The following is a 19,580-nucleotide window of genomic DNA, read 5'->3' on the forward strand; positions in this document are numbered from 1 at the left end:
AATATGTGACAGAAGCTAACAGCTCAGCCAAGAAGAGCTCAAGCAATATTAATCACAAGTTTACAGTTATTCAAAACCTAAGTTATAGCCCTCAGCAGACACAACAGCTTATGTGAGAATGACACTGCAAGCAATACAAAACTGATATGAAGATAGAACATAATGTGAAAATTCAGTGATATTGATATACACACACACACTACAGCGAGATGTAGAAGTGGCCAAAGCTTCCCATCAGCACAGACACTGGGGAAATGTTAACAACAACCACATCTGTATCACAGCCATCTAGTTACAAAGTCGAGCAGCTCTCCCCTGAAATTATCACCAACACACTATCAAGGGGTATCAGGGAACAAAGCAATATGCACTCTGTTATGAAACCATAATAATATTGCTTCCTCACACACACACACACACACACACACACACACACACACACACACACACACACACACACACACTCAGACAATGATCCATGTGTGCAGAGGTGTGTGTTTTCATGTGATGTGTTGCTGAGCAGCGTTCTTAGACACACACTCACGGACACATTGAGCCTTGATATGAAAGTTAAATGAAAATGATCGCACAGTCCACAGAGAGTCTGTGTCTTCGATTAAACTTGTTTTTTTCTCTCCCCGTTGGCTCTTTTAGGGTATGCGGGGGGGTAAAACAGGATGACTCCCATCCCTACTCACACACAGAGGCTCATACATAGACACAGTTAAAGAAGGAATGGCCTCTATGCTGTTTGTAGGTTATCTGTTGATAACGCTGTTACTTTCTTTTGGGGCATGTTTATTGGCTAATAGGAATCTAAATTGTTTCTTGGATGTTAATTGCTATGAAAATGCAATAAGGGGAACTTTGTATTTATGTGTTATCTCCAGGCGGTGCCAGACGTGCATGCTGCCTAAATTTTAATAGCTCCTAATAGGATTTTTGGTAGGAGATTTGTCATAGCAGATGAATGAACTTTTGTCTTCCCCCGAAAACTCCCTTTGTGACTCTAGCCGTGCCTATCATGAAATATAATTTAGAATATTGATGGTTTGGGATTGAAATGTGATTGTTGGCCTGTGGGGTGTAATTAAAGTTGCCTGAGTAAATCACGCAGAGTTTGAATCAGATATGGAATGAGCTGTTGACTAGATCAAATAGAAAATAATGAACAGCATTTCGCTTTTCTTCGCTTGGTTGTCACAATAAAGCATAAATTCACAGATTGAAAGGAAACAAATAACGTGTTTCGTGCAGACAAAATGAACATGCTGGGACTTTAGTTTCGTGAAGAATGTTTTAATTAGGCTCGCTAATGAAGACAAAAAATAGTTTTGAATCTCTAGAGCCTCATGCCAAAAATGTTAAAACATCTCTCTCTTAATCACCTCGTTGCTCATGAATTCCACCTCCCTCTGTTGTCTTTGTTTCTCACTTTGGTTAGTTACTCATTACCATCCATAAGATGTTAGTCTTTAGGGAACAGACCCCCCCACCCCCCCCCCCCCACACACACACACACACATACACACACACACATTCTCCTCTTGATGTTTAGTGCATGTGCATCAGCGAATCTATGAGTCAGCAAGGTCTCATAATAGGTACTGAAGGACTTATTAAGTGCAGGGAAACAAAGTGCTGAAACTCAGGGATATGGCAGGCATGCGCACATATTTTCATGGACCCAAATGAGCATGCAAACAAAAAACGAGTATGCACAATCAGACACCCCGAAGGTCTTTTTTCGGTCTCCAGATCCTTCATACGTGTGCCTTTTCACCTTAATCATTTTTAACTGCTACCCCTTTCCTGTGCTTAAGTATCAGAGACCAAGACGTAAGGGAAACAGACGCCTGACTAGAGACTCTTTATTTTAAAATCTGCAAAGCCGTTGGAAAATGTCTGTAGTTACATTCTCCTTACCATAACAAACTGTTGAAGTTCCCTATCCGTTTGAAGCTGTCATTGCTCTTGGAAGCTGTTAGATCTGTTAGATTATTTCGCATAGCTGCAAAGGAGGAATTGTTCTCTATTGTCTTTAATCATATAAGATATAAAAGAAGTAATGATTGAACTCTTCTCTTTACTTCCAGGTTTCATGTCTGCATGACTTCTTTGGCGATGAGGACATTTTTGTGGCGTGTGGACCAGAAAAATTTCGCTACCAGGATGACTTGATGTTGGATGAAAGTGGTGAGGCCAATATCTCTTTCCCTGACATTTCCTTGTTGGCATTTCGTATTATACTGTTCACTGATCTCTTCTTTAGTTGTTATTTTCCTTCCCTTTCTTTCATTTCTGGCCCAAGCTATTTTTTCTGACCATTTAGAAACTCTTTTCTGTGCGTTCATTTTATTGAGAAATATTTTTTATTAATGCAATGATAGGAAATAGGAAGTGTCAGACTTTATTCTGTTGTTTCAGTATTAGGGCCTAATTAAATACTGCTTTTCATTTTGTTGTACTAAGCAAATACACAAACAGTTCAAGTTTGTCATACCAGTGTGCAAACAGTGATTACTACAGAAAAACTTTCTCAGACATCAATCTAATCTGTAGAACTGCCTGTAAGTAACATACATAGAAATGCTCTTGTGATCAGAGACAGATCTGTTTTTAAATCTCTTAATGCACTGATTAGAATACCACCTCTCATGTGAAACACAAAACTTTGATCGTTTAGTAAAGCTCCTTGCTGCTGATGTTATTCTGAACTGTCTTAGATTTTCTAATTCTAATAATAATACTAATGGCAGTAATAATAATAATATTAATAACAATAATGTTAGTAAATATGCTTATATTAAATGCTGATAATAAAAGCAATAATACTTTTTAAATTAAATATAAGTATTATCTATTATTCTAAGTTATAAATATAGTTTATTTCAGGTCTGTGACAGTCGTGATAACGGAATCGACAGTGAAACTTTATATAATGTGAGTTGTGTTTTTTTGGGCAACTCGACATTAGGAGCTGCTCTTTTAAAAAAAAAAAAAAAAAAAAAGACAGTGTTCTATTTAACCATATACTCAGGACAGTGCCATTAATTTTCACGAGTGCTACTTGGAAAGCCCAGCAGAGCTCTCTCTCTCTCTCTCTCTCCACTTCAGTTCAGACAGGTGCAAGTTAGTTACCATGGCTACAGGACCCTCTGTTTCGGACATTAAAATGTAATCTCGACCCTTTTTATTAAAATAGAATAAAGATTCCAGTTGAATAAAAACAAGGTTAAATCTCTAAATTAAATTGACATGAAATTGCTCATATTCAGGATTTTGCTTAAATTTGCGTCTTTTCAAAACTAAAGTAAATCCACTAATGTCATAAAAAACTACATATGTTACTTCTGCAGGACTAAAATAGTGCAGAAAGGTAGGAACTATTAAAGCCCACTTATTTGTTTATGTATTTAGATACATGCATTGACCATTGTGTGACAATATGATCGATTTTAATAAAAGACACAAAAGAGGACTCAAGACTAGATCATGATGATAAAATGCTGCAGACGAGGCAAAACAATGCGCATCAAAATGCAAGAAAAAAAAAGTTTGGTACTAAACATTTCCTGGAGGATGTCCATCAAACCCCCCTTACCTGATGGATCAAACCATCACAGTACATGGAAAATGTAACCTTTCATGGACGAAGCAGTTAAAAAAATAAATAAATAAACAATACTTGTAGGTACAGTATGCACTTTAAAAATACATTGTTTTACCCTTGTGTGTGTGTGTGTGTGTGTGTGTGTGTGTGTGTGTGTGTGTGTGTGTGTGTGTGATTGGGTAATTTCCTGATTTTAGTCCTTTGCCATTCCCATCCCTGTTCTAACTCTAGCATATATTGTTGTTTTTTGACAGTGAATGCATACATAAAAATGTTCAGAATAACATGTATTGTCTTCCATTCTCTCTGAGTTGATTTGTCAAAAATCAATAATTTTTCTTTGCTGTGTTCTGTTTTCCTCTACAGTCGACAGTATGCTTCTCCCTGATTACATCATGCCTTTTCACTTTCACAGTACCCCTTGTCTTCTGCCTGTATGACACATCTCTCCAGTTCAGGTGGCAGAGGACTGTGTGGGCTGTTCAGTTCATTACGCTCCATTGTCTCCTGCCACTCCTCTTCTCCTCTCGGAATAAAAAACGTCTGCTGCGTTTAAGCCATCGTCTAACCCATTGTACGATTGTCCCAACTCCCTTTTCTCAGCCTGTCTCTCCACTGTGGTGCTGCTGAGGATACATCATGTCCTCACTTCACCCGTCTGGCTTCTCTGTCTGAAACGCTTCTGCCGTTTTTTGCTCATTTGCATTCTCATGCTCTCATCTCCCTTCCTGCCTCCTACATGAATGAGTGTGCACTGGCTTTTGTTCAGGGGTTTATTCAATTTATTTGTCCCCCCCCTCCCCCCCTGTTTCCCCTCATCCATTAAATAATATCTATCTCACCTGGGTTTCTAAACCCCCTTCACTTCTTTTGTTTCCCCATCTCTTCTGTCACACTCTCCTTTCGTATGCATAAGATAATGTCTAGCTGCTCTCATTAGCCATTTTCTGACTAGTAACCTAAAGACCCCAAAACAACCTCACACATCAAGTCCCCAACAAGGCGTGTAAAGACCACGTTTCCAAGTTGTCTGCATTTTCATTCCTTACTGATGATTGTCTCCGTCAGAAGTTTTTCATGATCCTAATTTAATTTAACTGCATGTAGTTTGGGTGGAATAAGCATTTCCAAACTTATACACACACACACACACACACACAATTAGTTAGAATTCCATCCAGATAGGCAAGGCAAACTTCATTTAGACAGCACCTTTCAGCAACAAGGCAATTGAAGTTCTATGCACAAGACTTCCAAAGCATCATGACAAGTGGAAAAAGAAACTCATTATAAGAGAGTCTCAGAGGACCTTTAATTTCTGTGAGTTTATACCAGATATATGGAGCGTAAAGACAGAACGCTGCCTCTGCACATATGTTAAATGCTACACACATTTTATGCTTCAGTTGTTGAAAAATCATCTTTGGCTTGTCTGCACATTTATCTCTCATTGTTTAATCTTTCTTTGTCTACCCCGACCCTTAACACTAACCTTCACTAAATGCTTTGTGTTAGATGCTCAGTATGTCATTTCTGCTGCTTGGGTCTCTCAATCAAAACGATAAGAAAATACATTGTTTCATCTTGTCCTTTAATGTAGTGTAAGGACATGACAGTTGTCCCCTTTAACTGCTAATATTGCAAGAGCAAATCCATTTGACATCACAGACAGAAGTAGAACAGTCAATGTAATGCTAAACTTCCATAATTTCACTCAAATTAAATGGCTATAGGAATGGTATTAGCAAATGTAAACAATTCACAGCTTCCTTTCTCACTCTCAGAAATATAATTTGATGTTTCCCCAGAAGACAGGCAAACAATTGAAACGTACCATTACCTCAAATGTAGTTAGAAATTCCACCAGTTTTGAAATAGTTTAAAACGCAATAATACTTACAAACTGGTCTAGTTTCTTTTTAAATTGAATGCGTGAGTGTTACATATTATACAGTTAATGTTATCCCCAAGTTAAATGCTTAACATTCTATGGACTTGAATTTGCCCAGAAATGAGATCTGAACAGATTTGTGTTCCCACATTAAGTCATGAATACAAACACAAAGACAGAGAACACAGTTTGACACCTCCTCATGACCCGAGAGACGGTGCAGAAGACAGAGGGCAAAAGGCAGAGATAGACAGACGGGAGAGCAGAGCGACAAACGAAACAGACAATGTGACAGAAGACAGTCTGAGCTCAAGACAACTTTACCTCCTCCTCTCAGCATCACTATAATTATCGCCTCGCTCTCCCTATGGCAAACTGTCATCATGTTAACACTCCACATTGTACATTAATCATTGGGCCGCAACGTCTGCCACACAAACAAAGAACACACACACACACACACACACACACACACACACACACTTGCAGGCAAAAGCACCCACACATCGAAGACTGGGTATAATTTCCTCTTCCTGTTGGTCTAAAATGGTAATGAGCAATAATGGGGTTGGGTTAATGAACAGGAGAGGAGCGAAGTTTTGGCAACGAAAACAGGGAGTGTTTGTCTTAGTGTGTGTGTGTGTGTGTGTGTGCGTGCGTGTGTATGTCACCACATGGCTCATTTACTAGGACTGCCTGTGTGTGAAATACCAGACCTTTGTGAGTCATAGCTGTCACTCCAGAAACACTTCAATAATTGCATTTGGAAACGCGCCCGGTGAAGGTCAGAACTTATTTTTGCAGGCGACCTGAATGTAAAAAAAACTTGTACAGCTGTGTGGAGCATACGTGTTGTGGTTGTTTCCTGCAAGACTTAAGGACAAAATCAATCCAATTATTAAAAGAAAGTTGGTTAAAAATGCAATAAACTATAAATATACTTGTTAGTAAATTATGTATTTCAAATGTTTTCCTTTTTAGCATGTGTGTGTTACAAAATGAGATGAGATGAGATGAGATGAGATGAGATGAGATTCAACTTTATTGTCATTACACATATACAAGTATAGAGTAACGAAATGAGGTTTGGCATCTCACCAGAAGTGCAAATAAGCAGAAAGTGCAAGAGTCTGTGCTATGTACAGTAATTGCAAAATTTACAGATGTAGCCAGAAAAAGTGAATTATTAGGTAAATCTGGATGGCTGGATTAATGGGATGCAATAAATATAAATAAATGCTATAAATAAGTAATGCTACAAAATACGTGTGTTCTTAGGATTATAATATACAGATTAAGATGCAGTGAGCATGCTATACTAATAATATACAGATTAAGATGCAGTGAGCATGCTATACTAATAATATACAGATTAAGATGCAGTGAGCATGTTATACAAGTTTACAGATAATTTAAAGAATATGAACATACTATAATACAATAATACAGATGGATGAGAGATGTGTGTGTGTGACCAGGAGGAGAGGTGGGGGGATGATGGGTGTGAGGTGATATGGAGGGGAAAGGGGGGTCAGCAGGGTGCGGAGAGAGAGAGGGAGAGAGAGAGAGAGACAGAATACAGAGTTCGGGGTGTGAGGTGATATGGAGGGGAAAGGGGGGTCAGCAGGGTGCGGAGAGAGAGAGAGAGAGAGACAGAGTTCAGAGTTCGGGGGGTAGAGTTCAGTAGAGAAACAGCTCTGGGGAAAAAGCTGTTCCTCAGTCTGCTGGTTCTGGTCCGGAGGCTTCTGAAGCGCCTGCCGGAGGGCAGGAGGGTAAACAGTCTGTGGGCAGGGTGGGAGGAGTCTTTAAGGATGCCATGAGCTCGCCGCAGACAGCGTGTTCTTTGGACATCCTCAATGGCAGGAAGTGGACACCTTGTGATGCGCTGGGCGGTTTTTACCACCCGCTGTAGCGCCTTACGGTCTGCGACAGAGCAGTTTCCGTACCAGACTGAGACACTGCTGGTCAGGATGCTCTCGATCACACAGCGGTAGAAGTTCGTCAGTACAGCTGAAGACAGGTGGTGTCTCTTCAGTGTCCTCAGGAAAAAGAGGCGTTGATGAGCCTTCTTAACCAGACTGGAGGTGTTAGTGGACCAGGAGAGGTCCTCTGTGATGTGGGTCCCCAGGAACTTGAAGCTGGAGACACGTTCAACAGCCATCCCGTTGATGTGAATGGGGTTGTGCGTGCTTCCTCTTTCTCTCCTGAAGTCCACGATGATCTCCTTCGTCTTGCTGGTGTTGAGGACCAGGTTGTTGTCAGCACACCAGGTCTGACAACCTGGTACAAAATACATTGTCATCTCATGGTGTCACATGCACTATTTTGTACTCCAGTGCATCATTTTATGTACCAGCAGATTTCCCTGTTCTTATATCGATACCAGTAAAAGTATCGATACCAGAATCAGTACTAATACCAGTAACAGTATTGGTACCAGTTTCATTATTGGCACCAGTATCAGTGCCATCTTTAACATTAATACCTGTATTGATTTTGATACCAGTTTTAGTATCGAAACCAGTACTGGTATTCCTGTCTTAAATGTTGTATCTGTAAGTGTGCCAGTCAGTTGATCTGGTGCCCTGACAAAGAAGCCCCTCGTAAAATATGAACTGGTTCCAGGTAAATTATCGTGTAAGAATAAAAAAAACAACACCCTGGTTCTAGCAGAGAGCGTAGTGTTGTTTAAGTAAGTTAAGTGTCAGCAATCAGTGCTATTCCACCAGCTGCCTGTGTTTTTTTTTTTTTTAACCCTGTTGGTGTTAGAGGGGTACTTGATATCATAATAATTAAATTAATAAAATAAAGAAGCTTTTTGTCCTTCTAAAACTGATGTCTACATTATCTCTGTGCTTGTAGAGTGCCGCGTAGTGAGGTCTGTAAACTACGGGAAGATGTCTGGCTCCCTAACCCGAAGTTCTCCAAGGACCATTATCCAATCACAACGCAGCAAGTCCCCTGCATCTGGTAAGACATGTACAATAACTTGTATCTTATTTTACTACCTCAATACAATTGAAGTTGGTAACCTTTCGCTTTAAGACATCTGACTCGGTATCATTTCTTCATGAAAACTGTTTCTTAGATGTATAGGAGAAAGTTGGGAAGTTGTTTGCATCTTCATGTGTCCTTGTGTGATTGCTTAGTGCTTTCTAGCTCATTACTTAATCAGTGTCGCAGCAAATGAAAAGAGTATGAATACACACTGCATGAAATCAGTGCTCTGCAGAGTGTCTGGCAGTGTTTACTGTGTGTCAGTGTGTCTGTGTCTGTGTGTGTGTGTGTATATGTGTGTCTTGCAGCATGCAGAATATGAATTCAAATGAGAATGATTTCATAAGGGAGTTGATAAAAAGGCAAACAGAATGAAGAGGTGAAAAAAAATGACAGAGGGAGTGAAGAGGAGAGGAGAGGAGAGGAGAGGGGAATAAGAAGACGGTTGGTGACTCAATCCTGCAGCTCCCCACTAGCCGTTCTTCACCTGACATACTAATGAAATGCAATAGAAATGGGGGAGAGCTTGCACTGGTACCTGCTGCATTGTTTGTGTCTGATAATGATGCTTTTATGACTGAGACAAAACAAAGAAACACTTACTTGGCAACAGAAAAGCAAAACAATGTGATCAAATATAAAAAAAGGGTTTAAGTTCTAACAACCAAATACTGCTTCCACTGAAGCCCTGATTGTATGTGTTTATGTGAGTCTGTTTTGGTGTTGCACACCTTCTCAGTCTGGTTCAAAGCTGCTGATGACTTTGTGATTAGTCTGCAGCTTTAACAAATATCAGGTCATTTTTTTTATCTGATTGCACAGCTTGAGCTTAGACTGTGTGCAAAACAAATGTATTTATGCAAATTATATTCTTACTCATATAAATTGAGCATTTCAGGGCATACAGATCTGTTTTGTTGGGGAATGGTCTGTTGGATGATGCAACATACAGAAACTACCCAGGAGATGTTTCACCTGATCTTGAGCAAAAAAACATGCACAGCTACAAATTTGTTCGTTTTTGGATTATATATATATATATATATATATATATATATATATATTTTTAGCATGTAACAGCGCAGAGTAAAAAAACAACAACAGATAACGTCATGTAGCAGGGGAGGAAAAGGAGAGGCAGAGGGTAGAGAAGAGCTGGGGAGGGATGTGGGGAGGATAACTTGGCTAAACAGAGAAAGTTCTAGATGCTGTTGTCTTGCAAACTTCAAAAAAAGGTTATAAGAGTGAGTCATATGCTATCAGATCTCTGTCTGGTATGAAGCTGTATAGTGTGTGTGTGTGTGTGTGTCTGTGTGAGAGAGAGAGAGAGAGAGAGAGAGAAAGAGGGAAAGCAAGACACTGAGACAGATAGGGGAAAATAAGACTGACTTGTCTTGGTTGCCATGGAAACATAGCACAGTAGGAGGATGTAGATACAGACACAATAGCCTGTGACACCCATATATGGCATTGGCTTCCTGCTTTATGGCCTGCAGTCGAGCTGACTGATGCTCGGCCCTCGCTGGAACCCTGAGTCAGAGAGTACCGACTGTTCTCACTTCTGAGAAATGTTTCCCCTCCGGTGCTGCTTCCGCTGCTTAAATCATCAAATGTTCCGGGAATGTTGTTGTTTACTGCGCTGTGTTTATTCCCTGCAACATCATCAGTTTGTACCAGAGGAGATTTTAGAGTGGACCAACATGCATGGAGAAAATGAAAAATCAATGCGTCCATCTGTTGATTGAACCTGACTGACATCCTTTTGTTTGCTAATGTTCACCGTCAATATTATCCTAGGAGTTGTTTTTGTTTTTACTATAAAAGCACATTATGCCCTGTTCCTCTGAGGACAACCAAAGAATTATGATATCAGTCAACAACTGCTGACACTGTGTTATGTGCCTTTTGTTGTTATTCCACGTGTTCACAGGCCCTGCAGGGTAAAGTCTCAACACTGAAGATAGAAATCAGATAAATCAAAATATCCCCGATTCTTATGATATAATCTTATATATTCTTATGATAACCTGGAGTGCTGTGAAGTGGAAGCAGTATCAAATCAAACTAGTGTTAAAATAATAAGTCAGTCAAATTGTATCAGGATTTATGAAAAATTATTCATATTTCTTTAAATGAATTAGTTTTTCACTTTTCAGAATTGCAAAAATTGTGTTTTTATCTTTCCAAATAAGATATAACACAAACATGCTGTGCTAAGAAAGCAGATTCTATTGCACAGGAAGACTTTACTTATGTGAGGCATCTGTAATCTCAGTGTTGTCACATAAACCTTTCACATTTCATTAGACTGACAACAAATAAATATATTCAAACGAAAGAAAGATATGCACCTTTGCTGATCGCTCACCAATCTAATCTCCAGGTATAACAATGCAGTGTGGCTTAATTGGCCATATTGATATAATTACAATATTGTACTTTAATTCCATTAATATAAAAATGTTTTTATTTGGAAGATGATTCATTATTCAAAATGATATAACTGTCTACACCCACCATGGCATCAAAATCCTTTTAATAGGAGACCTTAGCATTTAAATGAATAGTCTTTTTATTTATATTTATAAACCAGCTGCAATGCCATTATTGTTGTAAAGGGTATCAATAAATCAAGCCAGTAGACTGAAACCTTGCTTCAGGTCTTCAGGTGTTCTGAAAGTGGCCTTGAAGTCTCATATTTATTATCCTTTCAGTCAACCACAGGCATTAATAAAAGATTTTTATCAGATCAAATAATCTGGACTGAGGGAGCTCTACAGAGAAGATGTGAAGCGTGAATTATGCCAGAGATTGCGTGTGTGTGTCTGCGTGCGTGTGTGTGTGAGAGAAAAAGAGAGAGCGAGAGAGAGAGAGAGAGAGAGAGAGAGAGAAACACATGTGCTGTCACACTCCACCTATTATCCTGTGTGTGTATGCCACACCACTGGGGAGAGGATGTGATGGACATCAAACAGACTGGTGAGAAAGACAGACAGAAAATGACATATAAACATCTAAATATAACTTTTGCAGTCCCTTTTTATAAAATATGTTGAAGGTTTTTTAATTTTATCAAGTACAGTGTGCCTGCGTTTACGCTGCTAATCAAAATAATATCATTTTGGAAAAAAAATAGAGCTCTCCAATTCGATTATTATTTTGTTTAAGTGGAGGAAAAAATCAGTTTGACATACCTAAATCATTGCTGGTGTAGCTGATTGTTTTAAAAAGAGTTTTTCCAGTGTGTGGCTGAAATAGACGGAGTAGACGTCTGCTGAACTGCACAGTTACATATTTAACTGACAGTAGACTTTAATAACCGCTTGAAAAACAATCATTTGCTCGTTATGCATTCATAATTTTTCAAAAGCCATACAAGACTTTGCTTTGTGAATTCAAAATCAGATTTATAACACAGGTTAATTAATACTCTGATGCTCTGTCCTCCTTGAAAAATAGCTGTATGGTAGATATGGTTTGTGCAGTCAATGAATATGATCCATACATGTCAGGCAACAACCTCTAGTGTTTTAGAAAATATCACGGAAGGGAAGAAGGAGGTCAGGTGACGTAGTATTCAGAGTGAAAAAAGTCCACCATGGTCGAAGTTCCAGGTTTATTGATGGGGGATGAGTATTGGTGCCCCTTGTGTGACTTATGTAACACACTTTAATAGAGGTCAAGTACACTACATCATTTATGTTTCTTAGCGTATGTGTTCAATTGACTGAATATACAGTATATCCACAGTTTTGTTTCCAAATGTAATAGGTTTGGTGGATTTACTGTCACTCTTACACAATATTATTAGTTCCACTTGTTTCTTGTTATGGGTCCCCCCAATAGAGAATACCGTTTTACAGAATGATCATATTTGTTGTTTCTAATCGCAAATGTGTTGGACGTCATCATCAATCAACCTCTGCTTTTGTTACACTAAAGAGACATGTTGCTAAAATGTATCTAAATATTTTTACCTTCAAATATTTAAATTATACCTTCTCAAAAAAATGACATTTTAAATGCACTAAATAGTCATCATCAGATGAAAGGTTTGTGTCTATGGAACAAGCAACTTTAGTCATTAATGTGTTGCCTTGTGTTGGAGTACATCTGCACACATTATGTGTTATACCTTACATACTACTATATATGGTCAAGCCCCTGGAAGTCATATGGACTTCAAATTGTGCATTAATTTCAGCAAAGGTCAGATGACGGACATTGAAACTTTATAAATGTTTAATCTTTAATATTGCTTTTTCAGACTAGATAAGCAGCTCTTGTCCAGAACACAAGCCCTCTGAGAAATATGCTGAATTAATTCATAAGCAAGGTAATAAAAAATAGTTTATCAGACTGATCATTGCACTGAGGGTCTCAGTCTAATGAAGTCAATTAATCATTGGTCGTTATATAAGCATGATCCTGACAAACCATGCAGGAATACACAAACTCTTTCTGTTACGATTTCAGTCACCTTGCAATTTCAAGGTATCAAAGAATTGTAGCCATGTACAAAGACCTTTTAGAGCTCCCGACTTTATGTTTGTGTGGGTAGGTTATTGCGTGTCAGGGTGACATTGTCATCTTCACTCTGTGATGATCTCAGAACCTCAGCTGAGTGCCTATACACACACACACACACACACACACACACACACCACACACACACCGAAAATAATGTGAGAAAAACAATTTGCACTCATACATCGTTTTTCTGCCTGTCTGGCCATCTGTGTCCCTGCTTTCCTCTCATGCCTCACGTCAGCTAAAATTAACAAGAGAGCTGCAGATGGTGTGAGCGAGAATCACTTCTGACACGTCAGGGCGTCACCTTTCTCTCTCATTCATGATCAACTGTGTGCGAGAGGGAGAGGCTTTAATTCCAGTGTGTCTGCAGAGGATGAGCTGCTGGCTGTGACACTCTTGTCTGCAGCCTTCAACACTTTTCCTGCTCCTTGAAGGGTACAAATGTGCTTTCTCCAAAAGTGGATAAGCACAGGGAGCGGAACGAATAACCAAACCAAATAGCAGAGGCTGGAAGAAAAACAAATTCATGGACAAGGCAGTGTTGATATTTGCACTAAAGGAAAGATAATTATATGCCTTGTGGCGGCTTGTGTACATGAAACAGCATTGTGTTAGTACTTGAAGTGTAATCGCATGTATCATGGTGCATAGTTTTATAGCATGCAGATTTTGTGTGCTTAAATTTCCATGGAGCCTTTAAGAAAGCCTTCCTTGAATATGCAAACATATATACTAAGTTATAATGTGTATTTTTTTTGTCTTTCTTGTTAAACATATTTCATGAATATGCAGTAGAATTTGTGTATGGTGGAATCATTGAGATAATGGTGTTAGATGAGACTAAATGACAAAACAGTTGTGCAGTTGGGGGTGGCAGTATCTCAGTCTGTAGGGTCTTGGGTTGGAAACAAGAGGCTTTAAATGCCATTATGGCCCTATTATGGGATTACGACTGGTTACTGGAGAGGTGTCAGTTCACTTCCGGAACACTACCGAAGTGTCCTGAAGCAGGGCACCGAACCGCAATAGCTCAGGGCACCAGTCCCTGCACAGCCCACTCACTCTGATCTCTCCCTATATGCATGTCTATAGGTCCTGTTTTTGCTTTTGGGCCAATGTGAGGGGCTGATGTGTGTGTTTGTATAGTGTGTCTCACAAGAACAGAGTGTTAGGGGTTAATAATGTAAATAAAACAAAGAAGAAAAGAATTAGGCAAGATGAACAAAGGAGAGTGTGAGCGGCCATTGATTTAGAAACATTGATCCATTAAGGCTTTTTGCTAGGTGTTCCCCAAGATGGTGAGGAAATGACAACTCTGTTTTTGCATTCCCAAGATGATTCAAAATGTTGTCCACTGACAATGTAAGTCTACTGACCCATATTCCTTAGTGTTAGCTTATAATTTTGTTCACAGCTAAAGTGTTGCCCTCCCACGTAAAAATAATCGTGTTGGCAGTGTTTGTACATTGTTTTATTATTTCAGTATTAAATGGCCTAGATTGGATATCTAGGGATATCAATGTTGGTCTGTTGGTCGGTCCACCACTTTGATCTCGACTGAAATATCTCGGAAAAAAATTGCTGGATGGGACCATTACTTCCATTAGGTCAGCATTTACATGTTCCAGTATTCTGGCTTCTCACCAAGTGGCTGCAAAACTAGGAAGGATGGACATTCCTGTCAAACTCAGATTCACTTTATGTTTTATGTTAGAACTAGTAAGCTCTACTCTGCTATATGCCAGCAGGGCTGCACCCTCCTGCTATCTTCTTACTTGGCAATGGCATTGACATTTTTTTTAACTTGCTTGTCTTACTTCTAACATTCAACCGAAGTAAATAACATTACAGTTAGTGCCTGTTACGACTAAGTATGGCTTCAGATATATTACAGAATTACTAAAGCTGTGATTTTGTTGGTCTTTATATCTTATCACAATATGTAGCCTGTGCATCATCCATCACAGCTGGAGACAGTTGAACAAATGAGGTGTTTTTACATATTCACTGCTAACACAGCTTCCTTAAGCCACAGTGCTTTCCACATTAGGTGTGAAAAAAGCTGAAACAGAACATTGTTTGTGTTCTGTTCAAATTGGTATCTTGGTCCTTTATGGATTCCTGGTTTTTCCTCAAGCAATATTTGTTATGAATGTTTCACATTACCTGTGAATTCACTTCATGAACTTTCTCCAGGAACTGAAGACCTTTTGAAGGAACCCGTTTAAATTTCACTGCATGGACCAATAGTCTACATTAACTCATGGGAAAACTATAAAAGTAAAACAAAAGACACCGCTTGGGGTAATACTTTATAGGCGTGCTTTGAATTGGTGATTGAGTGTGTCAATGAACATTTCTGGTTGGTCAGTTAGAAACCTGTGGGTTGGATTTTGTTCATTGTTGCTGTGAAGTAGTTTCAATCCAGTGGCGCTGGAGGCCTGCAATTATATTTTGTCAAACTTTGTGAGCCAAGATAAACTATTATGGCAGTCACAGATCTTTTACATCAGCCAACTAATACGCCTATTCTTCATTTGCCTTTGATAGGCAGAATTGAGGAACATGCCTTGATTACCTGGGTCTTAAATGTTGTGTTTCTGTTTGGATAAAAGCGTCTGATAATTGTAGAATTGTTGAATTTCAACAAAGTGACGGACATCAGAGAGTAAATCGAACACAAAGCAAGGATCCAGAGAGAAGGAAACGGTGTCAGTAAATGCAAACAAACAGCTTTGAGACCGATCTGATTGCAGGTGCTGACAGGCAGTGTTTGTTTTCATTTTTTAAATATATTTAAGTTATTATATCGTCATTAACAACTACTAACTACTACATCTTAAATATAGTCATTATCAAAACCATTTTATTATTTATTTTTTCATTATTATAACAATTATTGAAAACAATTCAGCAATAACTTAACTGGAGGAATAAGAGAAATCATGAAAAACAGACATTTCTGTTAAAAAAAAACTGCATTGTTTCTTAAGGATGTCTAAACAAGAAACAATATAGGCCATGTTTGACATCCCAAATATCAGCGTTAAAGGTTAATTCTAGACTAGATGTAATATGTTACAGGCTCTCTCTCTCTCTCTCTCTCTCTCTCTCTCTGTCTCTCTCGCTCTCTCCATCTCTCTCTCCCCGGTGCGCGTCAGAGTTTGCGCAAGCATCGTCTCCGCCTCCTCTAGTATAGCTTTGCTTCGTCTCTCCATTCACCACAGTTTACTATCAGAGCCGGGCAGAGCGCGTGCACAGGTGCTGTTCTTCCTCTCTTTACGCCGCTGTGGATTATCACTGTGTTTTTTCATCATGCTGGAAGAGGAAGGTAGGAAGCTGGAACCACATTAAACTCGACTTTCTTTTTATTATTATCGACACTGTCATTGTCGATGACCGTATAAACTTTCAGTTGTACTCGGATAATATCGATATAGTATTACAACGGCTCGATTGGATCTATCCACTGATTGGCTATGTTTCTGATTAGAGGTGATGTTGCGATGCTGTGTTTTATAGCACAAAGTCAATGAAAGACGTCTTTTACATGTTGAAGCTTGTGGTTGTGTAACCGGGAGGAGGGTCTGTCTTTGTGCTTAGCGTTGATGCAGAATTCATCAATGAACATGTCCAGGAAAAGTGTTCTAGTAAAAAAAAAAGAGCTAGTTTCTTAATATCAAGATATGTCAAGGACTTTGAAAAAATGTTGTACTCGTGTATTGAAGTCTTCCGTCTTTCCGTCTTCTGTTGGCTTTATATTCTGTGGTCCTGAATAATTTAGAAAGTTCTTTGATCTCAGCAGGGGAACCAACATTATACAATGAAGGTTGGAGCACTTTTCTCCCTCAGGTTTCACTTCACTGATGCGATAAGAGTGATGTTGTCTAACAATGTTATTATGTAAGGTGGAGCCTGCAAAGGAAATATTGTTTACATGCATCAATGCTTTTAAAAAGAGAATGAGAATTGGCTGGTACTTGTAAGATATGCATAGATTTAGCTATAGACAAGAAAACAAAGAGAAATATGAAAATTGCAGATTATAATCATGTTTTTTTTTGTCTGCCTTGGATCTTATCAATTTATATTTCTTCAAAGGACAATGGAGTTGTGGCATTTTTTTTTTTTTTTTAGATGAGATTGGTTAAAAATTTGAATATACTTTATATTGTCCCTTAGGAAGAAATTTGCTTTGGGCAAAAGTGCGAACCATAAAGATCAGTGCTGTTTGATAGGACATACAAATAATAACACTACCAGAAAAAAAACAAGATTCTGACACATTTTCTTCAAAAGAAAAAGGTTTGCTTTATATTTTAGTTACTTGAAATGCCTCTCACCTTTCTATGAGTTTAAATTGAACAAAGACCCTCCCTCATTCCCCTAAACTGTCATATCCCTTCATTTTGGCCCCTGTCTTTGTTCATGAATTAGCAATGTTTTGGTTCCTCCAATTACTGCACATTCAAAGACCTGTCAGTTATGGCTAGCTTGAGTTGACTTGAGGTGTCTTACTGCCCAAAGACATTAACCTTTTTTTGGGTTAAGATGGCAAACACGCTCATGTTATGTCCTGAAGGTTTTTGTTGCTGTTAGGCTTTTAACAAATCTGGCTTTTGCTTGACCACACTCTGGATGTGGTGCAGCGTTGATTAATATCACGTTGGTGTCTAATGAGGTGATACCGCTGGGTTTCTGTGCTGCAGCTGGAAAAGTAGACCGAGGAGGAGGTCACAAGTGCAAAGAACAGAAGAGCTGGTTGAAAATGAGGACAGTACCTTGACTCCTAGCCATGCACTTGAAGCCTTGAACATGCTGTAATTATTCCCTGCACATTTTTTTTAAGTCTCGTTATGGCTGGATTGTTTCACGCAGATTTAGAGCAACATTATTTGTGATTTTGCTGAAGTTAAAAAAAAAAAAAAAAGAGTAGTGTGGACTGAAGTGCTCTTTTCCTATCTCTCGCTCTCTCTACCTCCTCTTCTTGTCCTCCTCCTCTGCCTCATTCATGTGAATGGATGGATGCTGAGGGCGGAAGTGTGGGCTGGCTGCTAGACTCTCAGAAATATAACAGTTCCAGAAAAACATGCATTCGCATTTATAGGATGATCTATTTCAAAAATATTTCTATCTCAGTCTCGTCTCGCCTGTCTCATCCAACCTGCTCTCATTTTCTCCGCCTTTTCAGTGAACGGGACACCGGCCAGTCAGCTCTCCACTCCTCATTCGGGAAAATCTCCCAGCCCTTCCCCGACCAGCCCGGGCAGCCTCAGCCAACGCCGGGTAAGACCAAAATACACACATACACAGTTAAACACACCAAAAACAGGGCAGTCATAACATTTAGTGACACTAAATATTTAACACATCCCTTCTATGTTCTCAGGAAAAGGACAAAGCTGTCACCGAGCATAGGCCAACTACATCTTAGAGTCGCTAGAATATGAAGAAACCACAACATCCCAACATCTTTAGGGTCTCATAAAGGGGACTGGGCATTGATCTTTGACCTACACCAGTGCCGCTTTGGGATTCAATGAATGGCAGGCTCTATTAGGATCCGTATATGTTACAATTCTTATCCAGTGTTAATAGATTTCAAGGGAAATTCCTTGTTTTTATGCTTTTTTTTGGTCTTGATGGAGAACACACTTAATGCTACTACTGACTTTTATACATCCTTTAGTCAGTCATTTATGCAACATACACATTACAATCTAAAGATGAGACTAAGTCTGTTTTTATTTTGCAAATGTTGCTAAGCATCCCCTTTGAGCCACCATGCAGTGCTTAGCATTTTGTGGAAAAGACCCACATGATGATCTAGGAATATTTTTTATCTTGTTGTGTCATTTTGTACATGTCCTTTTATGAAAACACTTTAGTGCACACATTTTATACTAGTAAATCAGAAACTGTCAGTGTGTGTGTGTGTATGTGTGTGTGTGTGTGTGTGTGTGTGTGTGTGTGTGTGTGTGTGTGATCAAAGTATTTGTTAATCCACTCCTCAACGTAATGATGGTAAACTTTTAATATCAGCCCCAATCCTAATCAGACACTGTTTTCTCACAGCAGCTCTTTTTAATTTGCTGGAGCTCTAAGCCTGCTGCTGATTTAGTTCCTCCTTCTTCCTAGTGAAACACACACACACACACACACACACACACACACACACACGCCTATACAAACACATACACACACCATGTGAACCTGCCATGCTTTGATATGGGTGCCCACATGCGTGAGTCATTAATACTGACTCAAACACGCTCCACTTTCCTTCCAGACAAAGGGAGTGCAGCTTTGATTTATTTTGTAATTATTTAGTCATTTTCAGTGCAGGTGCAAAGACTTTTTTTTAGGGAAGATAAGGCAAGAACATCGGGGTCAATACATTATAATCAGACACAAAAAGAAAGATTTGCGAATCTTTCCTGTTGAAAATTGAGTGTGTCTGGCTGCATGTATGAGTGACTGTATAATGCTAAAATTAGAAAAGCATAAAGAATTCATCTCTTGGTCTCAGAGGCTTCAATCTCGTGC

General features: G+C 39.0%; 1 protein-coding gene across 2 annotated transcripts in view; it reads left to right on the plus strand.

The window, feature by feature from the left end:
* The window catches only part of dclk1a (doublecortin-like kinase 1a), a 50,174-nt gene that overhangs the window by 15,577 nt on the left and 15,017 nt on the right, over positions 1-19,580 (plus strand). For both annotated transcript variants that reach the window (XM_020650120.3, XM_020650119.3), the window contains exons 4-6: positions 2,097-2,196; positions 8,367-8,474; positions 18,226-18,320. In XM_020650120.3, coding sequence (XP_020505776.1) covers positions 2,097-2,196; positions 8,367-8,474; positions 18,226-18,320 — 303 coding nt within the window. The remainder of the gene's footprint in view (positions 1-2,096; positions 2,197-8,366; positions 8,475-18,225; positions 18,321-19,580) is intronic.

This window comes from Labrus bergylta, chromosome 14 (genome assembly GCF_963930695.1).
Source record: "Labrus bergylta chromosome 14, fLabBer1.1, whole genome shotgun sequence".
NCBI classification, from domain to species: domain Eukaryota; kingdom Metazoa; phylum Chordata; class Actinopteri; order Labriformes; family Labridae; genus Labrus; species Labrus bergylta.